The sequence below is a fragment of the Pyxicephalus adspersus genome, chromosome Z (genome assembly GCF_032062135.1).
Source record: "Pyxicephalus adspersus chromosome Z, UCB_Pads_2.0, whole genome shotgun sequence".
Classification (NCBI taxonomy): domain Eukaryota; kingdom Metazoa; phylum Chordata; class Amphibia; order Anura; family Pyxicephalidae; genus Pyxicephalus; species Pyxicephalus adspersus.
This window is the reverse complement of record NC_092871.1, coordinates 51,478,957-51,495,298: the sequence shown is the minus strand read 5'-3', so window position 1 is coordinate 51,495,298 and position 16,342 is coordinate 51,478,957. Positions and strand designations below refer to the sequence as shown.

Sequence of the window (16,342 nt, the reverse complement as noted above, 5' to 3'; positions counted from 1 at the left end):
TAAAGGGTCTAATACATATAAAACAAAGTACAGTTTAAACTGAGACATACACAGTAATGTGGGAAAACTTAACATTTATATTCAACCTGCCTCTTCATTAATCTATTAACAGATAAAAAGGGCATGTTTTATCAAAATAAACCTAATGTCTGTACCAATGCTCCTATACCTTTCACTACATTCATCATCTTTTATGTCTTTACCAAACATTTTTGGTATTTTTCCTAATATCCTCCAGTAGAGGTGGTAACTGTGCATATGCCAAATAGTAAATCACCGGAATATCAAAAAGCCCTGTTTCATTGAAAATTAATTTAAAAAATTGGATGGTTAAGATGGTTGGGTGAAACACTGCCTTTTCTTGGTAGACCATGACTAGGTTAATATCAGTTATACATATATATGTATAATATACAGTTAGGTCTATACATTTTTTGACAGGGACAACTTGTTTCTAATTTTGGTTCTGTACATTACCACAATTAATTTCAAATGAAACAACTCAGATGCAGTTGAACTGCAGACTTTCAGCTTTAATTCGGGGGGGGTTGCTTGTATGTGAAAGATTTTGCTGTGAACAGACAACATGCGGTCAAAGGAGCTCTCCATGCAGGTGAAACAAGCCATCCTTAAACTGCATAAACAGAAAAAACCCATCCGAGAAATTGCTTCAATATTAAGAGTGGCAAAATCTACAGTTTGGTACATCATGAGAAAGAAACAAAGCACTGGTGAACTCAGCAACGCCAAAAGACCTGGACGTCCATGGAAGACAACAGTGGTGGATGATGCCTGGCAGAGCATTAAAAAGGAGGAAACCCAGCATCTGGTGATGTCCATGAGTTCAAGACTACAGGCAGTCATTGCCAGCAAAGGATTTTCAACCATGTATTACAAATGAACATTTTATTTTCAGCTTTTTAATTTGTCCAATTACTTTTGAGCCCTTGAAATGAAGTGATTGTGTAAAAAAAGGCTTTAGTTCATCACATTTTTATGCAATCTTTTTGTTTAACCCATTGAATTAAAGCTGATAGTCTGCAGATCAACTGCATTTGAGTTGTTTCATTTAAAATTATTGTGGTAATGTACAGAACCAAAATTAGATAAAAGTTGTCTCTGTCCAAATATTTATGGACTTAACTGTATATGTATTTAGTAACACATTTATAAGCTTAAAGGACATTGTAAATACCACTTTTTGGAACATATTTCACCAAAGCTTACCTGTCAAGGACAGAAGACACATCCTCACTGAATTCTGAACTTTCACTACTACCTACAATACAAAATATAATAAATATAAATTATATGTAAAATACAGAAAAGATAAAAATGTGCCATGTGTGCACACTAATACATCTGTGTACTATTTTCAATGACAAATTCAAAATATGAACTATAAACACAGTTTGTTTAATACAGTTTGTAATGAACACATGCAGTTAGATTAACCGGCTTCCACTCAAAAGAAAAAAAATGTCCTTAGTCTGTGTTAATGACATTAGACTATGGTAGGGACATTAGATTGTGAACTTAACCAAGGAACACTTAGTGATATGACAATAAACTTTAAAAAGCACATGTAACTGCTGCGCAGAGTTTTGAAAAGGAGTGCTAAATTACCATGCTCCACAGGACATTGTCTGTACCCACTTTACTATCCAGGTCACAGCAACACCCACCCACATTGATTCTACACTCCCCCACTACACAGACACCCCCATCCAGTAAATTTTACTTCTCCTCGCTCACCTCACCTTGTGCAATGAAGGAATCTGATTGCACTGATGGAGTGAATGAGGTGGTTACCCTGTTTCCCCGATTATAAGGCACTCTCTTATATTTTCTGAAATGCCAAAATATGCCCTGGGTCTTATTTTCAGGGTATGTCTTATTTTTCCATGAAGAAGACTACAGTACACATTTATTGTTGAAAGTCACTTTATAAACGGGTGAGTGTCTTATTTTAATTATTTTTTTAAAAATCGGGGGTGGCTTACTTAATGGGGATGTCCTAAAATCGGGGAAACACGGTATTAAGGTGGAGCGGTTGGACGAATTAATGCTGGGAGTGATAAACTTTGTGAGCACAGAGTAAATGGTGAATGCAGAGATTGGTGGGGGTGATGTCAGTGAGTAGGGACGTTTTGTGACCTAGGGCAGAGGTGGGTGAAGAAAGATACAAGTGGGTGTTGTGACCAGTGAGGGAAGTATACACCTTAACATCCCTCCCAGGCAACCTTACCCCCCCCCCCCTTCATTAACAGCATATTTCTCCCTAGTAGACACCTATCTGTCCCCTTTGGTGGCTTTGATCCCTGTCACCTGCATGCAACAATCAATTCTTTGCAAAAAAATAAATATTCTATAAAAGGCATGCTTTTGCGTAAACACATGATTTATTTTTTTTCACTAAAACAGTCCAGAATCTGAAAATGTAACCACAATGATTGTTGGTTCATAGAGTTTCTTTAAATAGTTTTTTTTCAAATAAGTCTGTACAAGGTGTCAAGAATTAGGTCCACAACAGAATCTTTGGTTGTGATACTGTCGATCACCACTGAATCTAACAGACTGGACACACAAACAGGCATTTTCACATCATATATACTTTGGTGCAATTTTGATGTTGTGTCTTATTTTCTTCCCCTATGTTTCTGAGATTCCTTAAGCTATAGCATTAGCTGAAATCCTGGAGCATTCACCTGTCAACATGCATATACACCCAACCAACAAATAATGTGGAACCGCCTGCCATTTATCCACAAACTGGGCTGCTACTGGTAACAGATCTATAAGTGAGCTTTCCAAGCACATAAGATACAACAGAGATGTGAACACATATGCACACACAATTACACATGTGTGTGCTAATTTTGGGATAACATAACCCTGTTTATTTGCAAGATACTTAATAATTTTTTACAGAGAAGCTATGTTCTTTATGCCCAATCATCTTTGGCTATAAACCAATCATCTTTGGCTATAAACCAAAACCAGTGAACCATCCTAATCACAATGGATCTTAACAATATGTGACTGCTATATGTGTGTTCCACAAAATTGTGGAACTGTACAAAGGCTGTCTCTAGGTTGCTATTCATGGCTAGTATAGACTCTTATGTATGTATATGTAGTTTAGAAATTATTCTATTCAAGGATTTACCTCTGTGTACAACCAATGTTTTATATTTTATTAAATATAACTATATTCTCTTTGAGCACTGACAATGACAGACAGTGCCTGAAAAATACACAAGAAATTATTTTGTCTGCTTAGTAGACCGGGGGTCTGAGAATATACTTTGATGCTTATTTACAGTATGGTGACACAAGTCTCATCTAGAAGTACAGGCATTCTGCAGCAGTATAAAAAAAATAATCTTTACCTCTGCAATGTACAATTTTGAGGCCTATAGTGCTTCACCTTACAGTGATGGGGTCCCTGCAAAAACAAAGTGCAGTGCAGGCCAACGGGTGCTGGACACGATATGAATGGCTGATACCAAGAATAAAATGAAATACATAAAGAATTGCTGAAATTATTACTATGTCATCCCCCTCCTCTATATCTCAATATTACCAAGAGGGTGCTGTGTCAGCCTAGAAGCACCATGAAAAGACTAATGATTGTGCAAACTGAGTGCATTTTCCCATTTTGGGACACTTTTTCTTTTTCTTGGAAAAATCATCATTTTACTGACTAATATTGCACACTAATTCAAAGAGCTACAGTAAAAATGTCCTTCACAAACTGCAGAATTATGGACTGAAAAATCAGCCTCCTGGTAAGGGCTGTAATTTTTCCTGTCCCTGACTGTACCCAAAGTTCTAAATACTGGCAGCACTGGAGCTTGTGCGTTCAGGGTCTGTGAGCTTTAACAAACCTCTGAGAGGTGAAGATGTAAATTTTCCCAGGAAATGCTGGTTGAAGCAAAAGCATTACTAATCCACCACTTAAACTTGTGCGAAAGTGGGAGGCAAAGATGTATAACACTCAGGTGCAGGAGAGACTAAAAGTCAATATTAGCACACATACTGCTTATAATGTTTACATAAAAAAAAGGATTGCTTAATATCAAGGGTTAATGCTTTTAAACCCCTTTATAAAGGTAAAATAGAACAGCCATACTTACTTTTTATAGGCCCTGCTTACTAGTGCCTAACAAAGCCTGTGATTTACTGTTCCTCTTCGTCAGGGCAACCTACCTGTTAGATTACCCTGATTGAAAGTATCACCATCTGTCTTATCCTGTGACTTCTCATTCATTATGAAAAAATGTAATTAGTATACAAAATACAGCAATTAAAATATGGAATTGCTGGCATGCAAAAAGGAAAAGTACCATTTATATAAACTTCATATAAATATTTATAAAAATTAAAAAAACAAATCTGTATAATTTTGGAAAATGCGCTAGAGTTTAAATTTACTAATACAAAAACTGCTGACCACAAGTAAAAAATAACTATATATAGTAAATAAATAACTAAATATGGAAAACTCAGATTTAGAAGCTTTCAATATTTCAGACAGAACACAGAAAAGTTAGAACCCCTATTTTGTTCCCCTGCCACTATGAATATTTCAAAAACAGAGCATAGGATGTACCACTGAAACATTTTTTAGATTTCAGTAAGATGGCCTGACCCCTTGCTTGATTAGAGAACAGATATATAAAGAAACAGAGAACAGGTTTTTTTTGTCCACCTCTAATCCACTATATGTACAGGGGATAAGGTAAGCCACTTTTTATTAAATATATTTGTATGTTTTAATAGGTATTATGTTTTGTAATGTAACCTTCATGATATGTAAATTATTCTTTTTCAATAAAAACTCTATTGTTATTTCTTTGGCCACACAAAAACCTGTTCCCTGTTGTCCTTTATATCTGTCCTCTGTCACTATGTTCAGCTGCATGAAGCTAAAGAAAAGCTCTATGTAAGCTACTGTTCACTGGAAAGGAAGCTTACCCAGGGCTAAGGACTCCCTGTTTGACAATGTTGATTGGTAGAACATTGTCCGATGCTTCTCATTACCTGGAAAAATCAAGCATTTCCTTTACTTCCCTATTATTCTGTTCACCATTGGGAGCCAAAAGTGAGTTATGTACAGGTAGTCCCCTGGATACATAAGAGGGACTATAGGTTTGTTCTTAAGTTGAATTCGTATGTAAGTTGGATCAGGTACATTATTTTATTAAATGCAATTAGGACAAATGTTTTTCTGAACATATTATTTATTTTTACCTTTCTGCGCATGCACAGTAAATGCTTAAACATTTTTAAACACAGTACAGCCTTAAACAATGTTGGTAGAACTTGATGGAGTTGATGAAGAGGGTGAAGATGAGCTCATCTGCACAGCACTGTACAATATATAACAATACTGTCACAGCAGGAAGGCACCACTCATCAGCATGTCTGGTGTACTGTACTGACGGGAGACAACTTCCTGCTATGTACATACAGTACAAGAAGGCTTCCTAATGAGAATTAATGGGGGCGGAGAGAAGTGGGGTCACTAGCTGCTCACCACACAGTCACCTCTACTGCAAGGCTGTGTCGTGGGCGGGCAGTGAAACACCCCCCTGTGCCCCTCCCAGCCTCTGTCCAGTCAGGAGCAATAGTGGAGGCTGGATGGGGTGGGGTGAGGGAAGGTTGTTCATAAGATATGTATTCCATACCCAAAAGTACTGAGTAGTGTCACAAGCTTCCATGAAGAAAGAAGCAACAGGAGAGCACCGGCCTGGTGAGTATATATAAGCTTGAGCACAATCATTTGCAGAGATACTGAAACCTTGCCAATTCTTCATAATTTTTTAAATGACTTCACCATAAAATTGTAAGCTATTTATGCAATTTCCTTTGGAGCACATTGGGGCTTATTTTACAAAGCTCTCCAAGACTGAGAAGATAGACTATTATGGGCAAACCTGTTTGTTTCAGCAAACCTGGAATGGATCTCTTAAATTCATTTGCTATTATTTGGCAAATGTTTTCTATCTTGGAATTGGAATCTTTTCCAGGTTTGCTGGATCACCTAGGTTGACCCATGATAATCTATCTTCTCCAGATTTGGGGAGCTTTAATAAATTAAATCCACTGTATCTAAATTTCTGGTCTGGCACTAAAGGTCTGCATGTAGTGTCACTTTCAGATTTGACCTGTAGAGACTACAGAGATAAAGTTTTGGACCTACCTATTGATATCCCATTGGTAAATGCTGCCATCGGTGTGCTGTTTCGAATGGGACTCTGAGACTCAAGGACACTGTCGTCTAGAAGGCTACGTTGCTTCTCGGATGGAAAAGTGGCACTCTTGCTTTCAACAACACTGAACTGACACATTACACTGGAGATAAGAAGAGAAAGATTTGTGCTTAGTATATGAAATTCTATTACTGTCTACAGCAGGTCCTGGACTCAACCATTGCAGGACGTTACCACTGAATTGGTCTGGCCTATTATAAATAAGAAAATAAACATTCCTGGACTCTTGTAAAATAATATCTCACACCGTCCTACTTTATGGATCTGAGACCATGTCAGAGGTGCCCCTTGTGGCATCTTCCTATATTTGTAACCATCTTAGTGTGTATATTACACAATAAAGTCTGCACAAAACATTACATCCAAGACAAAAATCCTGATTTACATGAGAAGCAGAACTAACACTTTAAATGCTAATTGTCACTTATCTAGTTTAATGAGATAAAACTGAACATACCTATTAATGTGCAAAGAGACTGAACATAAAAAAGAGGATTTTTCTTTGCCCATGATTTATGTCAGCACACCTTCACATCATTCAATGACATAAGTAAAAATGTGCTTTGCAAATATAAACCCCTGTGGAATAGTGAATGAGGTGATGGTATACTAAATTCAAATATTCAATTAGGTGCAAGAAAAATCCTGTTTTATTAGCATTTTTTTAACAAGTTTGTTTTACTGCATTCACATTGATCATAAAAATCCACAATCTTTGGAGGGGGAAGGGGTTGTTTTAACTAGTCCTTAATCCAAAAAATGTGGAAGGATTACCTAAAAATAACAAGGAAGGGTCCTGATGTTGGTCACATGTCTCTGTAAGTCCATTTACAGGCACATGATGGCTACCTATTCCCAAATATTGGTAAGCAGATATGTGGCTGGCACATAAGTAGTTACCAACACCATTTTATGATGAATTGGAGTGCTTGGAGATGCATTTGGCATGAACATTGAGGAGTTTTGTTTACTAAAGAGAAAGTAAGAATATAGAGAGAGTAAAAATAAATAAATAAAAAAAGGGGGGCAGCTGTGTCTCTATGCATCATCGCCAACCACAACCCTCAACACAAGATGTTGCAGGGGGAAGCCTAAGCTTTTAGACTTTTTTTTTTAAATGTACTGCCTAATGCACATAACATGTTTCAGTGCCCAGAAATGTGTTGCTATTGTGTGGACCCTTGTTAATGCCAGGGACCAGAACTTATGGCCCCTATAGTTTGTAAGCTCTTCGGGGCAGTGTCCTCTCCTCCTCCTGTGTCACTGTCTGTTTCTGTCTGTCATTTGCAGCCCCTATTTAATGTACAGCTCTGTGTAATATGTTGGCGCTATATAAATCCTGTTTTTTAATAATAATAATATTATTAATATTATTATTATTAATAATAATAATAATAATAATAATAATAATAATAATAATGATAATAACAATAATTATATAAATAACCACCATTCTTAAACTATTAAAGTTTGTGTTGTAGTAGTTTAGAATGTGCACCAGAGGGCAGTAAGTAACCTCTTTAGAATGTTTTCCTATTAATGACAATGGAATAAAGTGGTCAAACTCAAAATGTTTTGCCGTTTAGGTACTAAGTTCTTTTCAAATTATCACATAGTCTTTATTAGTTTATGATATAACTGGTGTTACATGTGGTATTGTAACTAGTTTTCTGTTAGTTTGCAATGGTACAGATATTTTGATACAAAACAGCAATGCAAGACAAACAGACAAATAAATAGACAGCTGGAATACAGATGGAACTTTTTTTATCTGGTTTAACATTTGTATTTATTACTGTTCTGACACTTTCTGACAACAGCATCCACTACAATAGCACAATGTGTCACTAGCTTGCTCACTGAACTATGAGCACACATCACAATGCAGAGGTTCTACCTGTGCTCCCCAGTCAGTATTCAGTAAAAGGCACTCCCCGATCCTGAGCAATCTTGAAAAGTTAACCAGGACTGTAAGTGCTATACAACCTGTCTGGCTCACACTGCAAATCTTACCCACACTCAATCTAATTTCTGATATGCTGAGATAATATACAGATAGATTTCAGGTAGTTATACTACCAGGATTTAAAGCCTAACTCGACCCACTTTTTAGTGTTGAATGATGCCCAGAAGAGTTGACCTTTCTATGTGGTTATTGTGTGTGTGTGTAGGGGGGGGTGTCAGAGGTCCCAACCTTTCTTCACTCATACATATATAGGAAATCAAATCCCACACACAGCAGATGACCCACTTGTTTCCTAAGCTGCGGCTCTTCCTGTGGCGGGACACCGGAGGAGTTGGCATGTTGGTGGCCATCGAAGCATCTGGACATGTTGGCCGCCTGTTGTAACGCATATGTCCCGTAATTTCTGAAGGACCTGATGACAAAGATGAAGAGGTGATGAATGAAAGCGTTTCCCTTTTATCTAAGAGATCATTGGATGTAACATTTCAAGCTGATCTTTCATGATTGGAATGGTGGTGAATTGGTGACATATCACAAAGTCTTAAAAATGAATTGTTTTTAAAACCATAAAATTAGGCACATGAGGGGATTTTTTGCCAGAAAACAGGTCCAGGATAGTTGTAGGGGAAAAGGGTTTTAAATGGCTCCTTGGGGTATGGAGAACTGCAGACAATCTTGGGATAACTCTCACTACTTGCGGACAGATGTTTAGAGTGCAGCCAGTGTACACTTTGGATAATGACATAACAGACCTTTATCCCCATGGGAAAGAATTACATTTAATGGATAGAAACACCCAGAATTAATATTTAAATAATTGGTGGAATTGGATGGACCAATTTACCCACTTCTTGCCTTTTGGCTACTTTTACTCCTTTGGCTCTAATTGTTTCAGAAGAAGTATAAAGTAGACAGTCCACAGATTAGTGGAACCTTCTGAAAATAGCTGTCGGGGTGGGGCAGAGCTGAGAGCACTAGGTATTTAAAAGATTTTGCTCTCTACCCAAAACTGAAATACAACACAAGAATGTTAACCAATGAAGCAACATATCAGACACAGGAAGGAAGGGAGATCATCCCACAGTTTTTATTAGTTTATCATACAGGTTCTGAGGGAGTACAGCCCCACAGTTTACATGTTTGATCACTTTCATCTCTCACTGACTGCACAGGTATTTTCCTGCTCTCAAAATTATCACACCAAAACAACACAATTATTTATGATGTTTGAGCTGGATGTTTTTTTTAATCTCCTTTAATGATAATATGAGCATATTTTGCACACAGTAAACCTGGTGAATTGGCAGTAGAAATTGAATCAAGCTGTATAGTTAAAACATACCAAAAATATAAATTTACATTACTTTAAATATGGTCCCTTTAAAAGATTTAACCAAAACATACAAAACAAAAAGAAAGGTTTAATACCAAAAAATTGGTTTAAAAAAAAATAGGAGTGGGTAAAAGCCTATGCAAAATTTTGCTGATGTTGCCATCCCCATTGATTAATTTTCCCATTAAAACATAATAAAAAAAAAAAGCAAAAAACAGTAACACATATTGACTATTTCACTTTGTGTAAAACTAAAAGACAAAGTTTGCTTCGAAGTTCCGGGTGAAAAATTTTCTAGGAGCCAAAAATGAAATCACTGAATTTGTTGTTACTGATTTATTACAAATACCATTAAAAACATTTTTCACTTTTCACATAAATTATCAGGTCGTCACCTGCCATTTATTCCAGGCCAGAAGATCTGGCACCCCTTTTTCCCATGTACAGTATAACCTATTTTACTACATTCTACAAAATCTGTGGTCAGCCCCAAAGTCATCAGCTACATAACACAGGCGGTGTTTCTGCTTTCATTACATTTGCAGGCTGGATGTGACTCAGAAAGGTGATGTCACTAATATAGAGTTTCAGGAAACCTGGAAGAACAAATAACTAAAAAGAAAAAATACTGCAATATTTGACCCTTGTCCCTGTAACTGGACAACCCTGTGAAACCAGCACAAAAAAATGGGATTGCAGGTTCTCATACTATACATACTACTGACTTTGGCTCTGTGAGCAGGAAAAAATTAAAAGTCGAGATGATTCCAAAGCCATCATTTTTATTTTTCCCCGAAAGTGGTTCTTATCAGCCACTCGAAACACATGTAAGGAACATGTGCTGTACCAGAATGGAACTCATTACAAGCTTGGCCAGTGCAAGAATCTTGGCTTTATAAATGGTTTACAAGGTAATTCTGTATTCAATTTAAATGTAAAAGATATACTAATAAAAAAGGTGAAGTAGTTTGAAGAAGAAGTACAGCTCAAATTCACTACAATATTTGGCCTGCCCATGGCCTAACAGGCTGACATGACTTACTGACAGCTACTCTCTGGTTACTCCAGGTTTCCAATCATACTGCTCCATTCAGCTTCTGGGAACAAAGAAAATCATCTTTGTCTAAACTCAAGTTGGAATTCTACTCTCAGCTTAGACAGAGCTGTCTCCCAACCCCATGTGATGAAGCAATCACCAAGCGCAAGCATTGTCACATGAGAAGCCAAATGTTCCTCCATGCCATATTTAATTTCTATACTTCCTGCTTCTGATCAGGGTGATAGGAAACAAAGGACAGGCAACTATGTAATGCTGAAGGGGGGAGGGTAAGCTTTAAATTAAACCTGCTGCTTTGCCCCTAGTGGGTAAAGTACATGCATACTTTGAACTGTGCAGTCTCACTTATTAAACAGTAGTTGTAGTTGGGGGTCATACTTCTGAAACGACCTTGGCAACTACATGACCTTGCTAACTTTCTTGAAATCTCTGAGTACGCAACAATATAAATTAGCAGAGCTTTGTGATTAAGAGCATTTGAATGTGCTACAAATCTCTGTTACCTGATAATATATACATCATGTGAAGTTCATGTGAAGTTCAGAGGAAAAAATTCAAAGGAGCATCAGAACAAAATATCCAGTGTATTATAACATTGTCTACTAGCACAATATCAAAATGATACTTGGGATAAGTAGGACAATTGTGCACCACTACCTGTGATTAGGCTGATATGCTGATATTTAGGGTCCACAAAATCACACTATGAGTAACAGTTGGGGATTCCAACACAATGACACCTATCCAAGAGTTCCCAGAAGAATGACATATTGACACTAATCCGTTCCAGAAAAAAGATGACCTGACACTTGGGGATTTTAAAATGATGACACACTGACACTTAAAGATTTGGGGGACCCAGAAAATAATTGATTGACCCCCTAGGAAACCAGAAAAATTATAAACTAACTTTAGAAGCACAGCAAAAAAACGTTTCTAAAGCACATCATTGTGATTTAAGTATGTTTTTTTTTCTTTTTTCTTCATAATGCTGCTATTTAAATAAGTCCCTTAAGAATTCTGCAATAAAGATATTCTAATACTTGGGGGGTTCTACAATAATGGCACTGACATTTAGGGAAAAAAAAACAGCTTGCCTCAGAACGAGTGGGAATATTACCTAAAAAATTGGAACTAACATTCCACTTTTAGGATCAGGCAGGTCAAAATTGCTATGTCCTTTTTGCAAAAGTGTGCCTTACTCACCTGAGCTGCACATGAACAGCATTAGCCTTGGTTGTCAGTGTTGGTGAATAATTAGGTTACGTTACTATTAAACGGCCAATTGAGATGGCCAAAGATAGATTAATATACCAATCATATCTGAAAATGCTTTAATTTCAAATTTGTAGTTTGCTTGTTGTTCCATATTTTGACTAATAAATGATCAATGGAAAAACTTCAGATAGCCTGCTCACAAGTGGCAGAGGGAGGGTGAGCCTGAAGTGTCCACTGTTTTACATTAGGTCAGATCTGACGCTAGACTTACATTAAAAAAGGGAACGGGTATACACAGCCACTGTAAGGTGCTACTATAAACAGCTTACAAATGTAAATAATAATTGTGTTATTATTATAATGTATTTCCATATATGCCATAATTTTATGCAGCAATCCACAGGTATGTGACAAACTACCTTTCCAAGAAGTTCAAAGTCTCATGTCGCTGCTATAGTTCCTGTTAGTTCTCAACTAAGTCTGAGGCCAGGTTTATGGGGGATGTCAATCAACTTACCAGTATACTTTTGGGATGTTGGGGGAAACTCATGCAAACATGGGGAGAATACAAAAACTTTATGCACATAGCCACCTGACTATTCTACCCTGGGATTCTAGTGCTGACAATGACAATATGGCTACACTCATGCATTTATATATATATGTAAAGAAAAGAAATCTGGTATGGCAACCCTGCTTCCCTTCTGTGTTAATTTTAGTTCTTGTTGAAAAACAAGCTGCAGATTGTGTGGCTTCTTTGTGGCAGAGATTGTCTGACCATAATCTGTTTCTCCCGTGATGGTGTCTTTATGGGGAGACAAAAAAAGACAAGTGCAGTCCAGATCTCTCCAGCAGACAGGAGATATACTGGTACTTTTGGTTTAACTTTGGCATTCATCAGCTTGCAGGAGCCTCCATTGGTGTTTTTGTTCTTGCTTTTTTAATATTAACTTCATAAGGACAATCACAATAGATTTTGAGAAAATAGAGAATTAATAAATGTACATGCAGTGAAGCGTCTGCCTCCTCCATCCAGCAAGAGACCATTGTCACTGGTGTGCACAAAGCATTTTAAAGAATAAATTGACTGTGAAATGAGAGTGACATGCCTGCTGACTCGAATAATAGCCTCCTAAACAGAGACACAACCAAAAATGTCAGGCAGGTCAATAGCAAGGCAGTTCTATTGCTGCAAAATGGAACCTCTGTTTTGGCCAATGAAGGGTAAATAAATGTGTCTTTAAAGAGCCACTCTGACCACATAAATACATACTGGTCACTGGTTCACTGGTCAGAAGATTTGTAAAATAACAAACAAACCATGGTAAATATCCCACTACATACTGTGGTGTGCTAGATAATTGAACAAGCATGAAGGAGGATGACAACACATTTAAAGACTGTATTTCTGCAGTCATGCTAGTTCAGCCAGATGTTGCTAGGAGTTTCTTGAGCAGTTGCTGAATGACCCCGTTTTTGTACAGCATCATTCCCGGGCCACATGGCACCATCAGTGCCATGATACCAATTAACTTTTTAACAATCTCTATGGGTGGCATACAAAGCACCAAATTAAGTGAGGCATTCTTTCCATCTGCCACCAATGTAAGGGAACGCACTTTTCATTTGCCACAAAAGTAAGGGGACAAACTTTCCATCTGCCACCAAATCAAGTGGGACACGATTTCCATTTGTCACCAATGCAAGGGGGACACGCTTTCCAATTGCCACCAATACAAGGAGGACACACTTTTTACTTACATAGTTACATAGTAGGTCAGGTTGATAAAATTCAACCACTAGGGAAAGAAATATATCCCAGATAAAAAACCCTATGGACATAGTGGGTCCAGAGGAAGGCAAAAAAACCCTGTACAATTTGCTTCAATAGGGGAAAAAAATTCCTTCCTGATTCCATGAGGCAATGGCCACTGTTATCTTTACTTTAAAACTTTAAAACCCAGTTATATTCTGTGCTTCTGGAAAATCATTCAGCTTTTTCCTAAAGCAATCTATAGTAGTTGCTGAAACTACTTCCTGAGAGAGCCGATTCCACATTTTCACAGAGCTTACAGTGAAGAGTTCCTTCCTTATCCGGAGCTTAAACTTCTTTTCCTCTAAACGCAAAGAGTGTCCTGTTGTTTTTTGTAATGGTCTCAAAGTGAATAATTGGAAAGAGAGTTCTTTATATGGACCGTTTATGTATTTATAAAGGGTGATCATATCCCCTCTTAAATGTCTCTTCTCAAGACAATACAAAGGGGACACACTTTCCATTTAGCACCAATGTAAGGGTGGAATTTTTTCTATTCGCCATGTAAGGCTTTTTTACCATTTAGGTCAGATGATTTGGGTTTAGCAATTATCCCCTTACTCCCTTATCAGCCACCCATACTCTGGCTGATTGTGAACAACTACCTTTGAGCCAATAGGAGCAGTGCAAACAGATAACCTATTCATATTTACAGCCTCCATCTTGCTTATTATTGGTATTACACAGTATTTATATAGCCCCGACATATTGTGCACCGCTTTACAATAGTCATGTCAGTAGCTGTCTCCCAAAGGAGCTCACAATCTAATGTCCCTACTATAGTCACACCTCAATTATACAGTCTAAGATAAATTTTAGGAAGCCAATTATCCTACCTGCATGTTTTTGGAATTTTTACTTATTACACAAATAAATCCCTACAGTAACTGCTGCCATGTACAGACAGACTGAGTCAGTGGGAACCTGAAAAAACTGTTTTCGGTAAATCTGTTTATCTTCATACAGGGGGCACCAATGGGGCATATTTTTACAGCTTTTTTATATCTTAACCTGAGTTCTAGGTAATACAAAGTGGCCAGAAGCAGAAGCTTTTTCATGGTGCTTCTGAGCAGCTGCAACATCATTCCATGACCCAGTGTAAATTCACTTTCATTGGGCAGCAAGGTGGCTCAGAGGTTACCACGCTGGCTTTTTTCAGCACTAGGTCCTAGGTTCAAATCTCAGCCAGGGAACTATCTGCATGCAGTGTACTAAAGACATATGACTACGGTAGGGACAGATTGTGAGCACCTTTTTAGGGACAGCTAGTGGCATGGCTATGGATCTTGAAAAGCACTGCATAATATGTTGGAGGTTTATAAATACTGTCTTATAAAAATAATAATTTTATGCAAATCAGGCTTCAGTGGACTTTAGAGGAAAAAGCCTGGTGATTTTGCCCTAAATGTTTACAAGCTCAACCCCATAGCTATTTAGGAAACACACACATTGACAACTCACTAGATTCTATTGTAGTCAGCTGTTTAGAAAAATGCCAGCATGAGTGTTGTTCTGAAAATGGCTGCTTTTTCTTAGTCAGTTTGAATGATTCATATTTATACTTGACCAATGCATAACCTTTAAGTGAACCCGTCATGTAGAAATGTTGCTTCAGGAGAATAAAGTTAAATGACTTTAAATGACTGAAAAGGAACTGCTGGCACAATGATGCTCTGTTTGAAATCTTGTTTGGCCACTAAAACCTATGTTGTCATCCCATTGTTATAATGGATGCCAAGCACTGAAGTCAGCAACACCTCATAAAAGCCAGCAAACACACACAAAAAAAATTTGTGTTTCTTTTGAGGAACAATAAAATATGGCAGCCAGTGACGGAATATTTTTCTACAAAAATACTAAGCCTTTATCATTAAAAAGCAGTCTTGGAGCGCCACTGGATTTTGCTTACACTGAGATGTTCACATCAGTCTACTGCAAGCAAGAGGAAGCATCAGACTGTGCATTGAGAATTTGTAAACAAACAGCAAGATAAAGCAGCAGTGGCTTTTTTATACTTGAGTATCAAATTAGATGTTTGTAATGAAAACAATATTAGAAAAATAATCTTGGTTTGTACTTAGGTTACACCACTAGATGGCGCTGTATCTTCATGTAAAGTGTAAATGTTATCAGTGACAGCAATATTTCTGTCTAAGGCAGGGGTGTCAAACTCAAATACACAGAGGGCCAAAATGAAAAACTTAGACAAAGTCGCGGGCCAACCTTGAAATTTATTGAAAAAATCTAGGACATTTTACCTTCTTATTTGATATAAAAGCTTTTCATACGGAAACAAAGAGATTTTGCTTCACATTTAATCTGGAACAAGCCTAAAAGACGCATTTTTAGGAAAGGAATTTTTAAAAAAAATGTATTTAAGAGAAAATCTTATGCCTCTTTATCTATTTGTAGCCTTCTGAGTTAAATTTCAATGGTAACCTTTTTGCACAAGCTAACAATAATAATTTTCTTTTATAAAAATTCAACCATTCAAGTCAATGCCCCTGATTCATCAATAAAATCCGCGCTCGCTGGAAGCGCAAAAGTACGCGCGACCAGCGAGCGCGGGTTACCGCGGTCCGGACTCGAGTACTGCTCGTACACTCGCCTCCTCACTGCCAGCCGGATTCCTGCCTTCATAATAATGAGCAATAGGGGGCGCGAATCTGCCAATTAA

The 16,342-nt window shown here is 37.4% G+C and overlaps 1 protein-coding gene across 8 annotated transcripts in view; it reads right to left on the bottom strand.

Moving 5' to 3' along the window:
- The window catches only part of RALGPS1 (Ral GEF with PH domain and SH3 binding motif 1), a 380,912-nt gene that overhangs the window by 18,764 nt on the left and 345,806 nt on the right, over positions 1 to 16,342 (bottom strand). For 6 of the 8 annotated variants that reach the window (XM_072431079.1, XM_072431084.1, XM_072431081.1 and 3 more), the window contains 4 exons: positions 8,530 to 8,656; positions 6,209 to 6,360; positions 4,981 to 5,046; positions 1,228 to 1,279 (listed from right to left, as the gene is read on the bottom strand). In XM_072431079.1, coding sequence (XP_072287180.1) covers positions 1,228 to 1,279; positions 4,981 to 5,046; positions 6,209 to 6,360; positions 8,530 to 8,656 — 397 coding nt within the window. The remainder of the gene's footprint in view (positions 1 to 1,227; positions 1,280 to 4,980; positions 5,047 to 6,208; positions 6,361 to 8,529; positions 8,657 to 16,342) is intronic. The other 2 variants (XM_072431083.1, XM_072431085.1) reach the window with 1 other exon arrangement.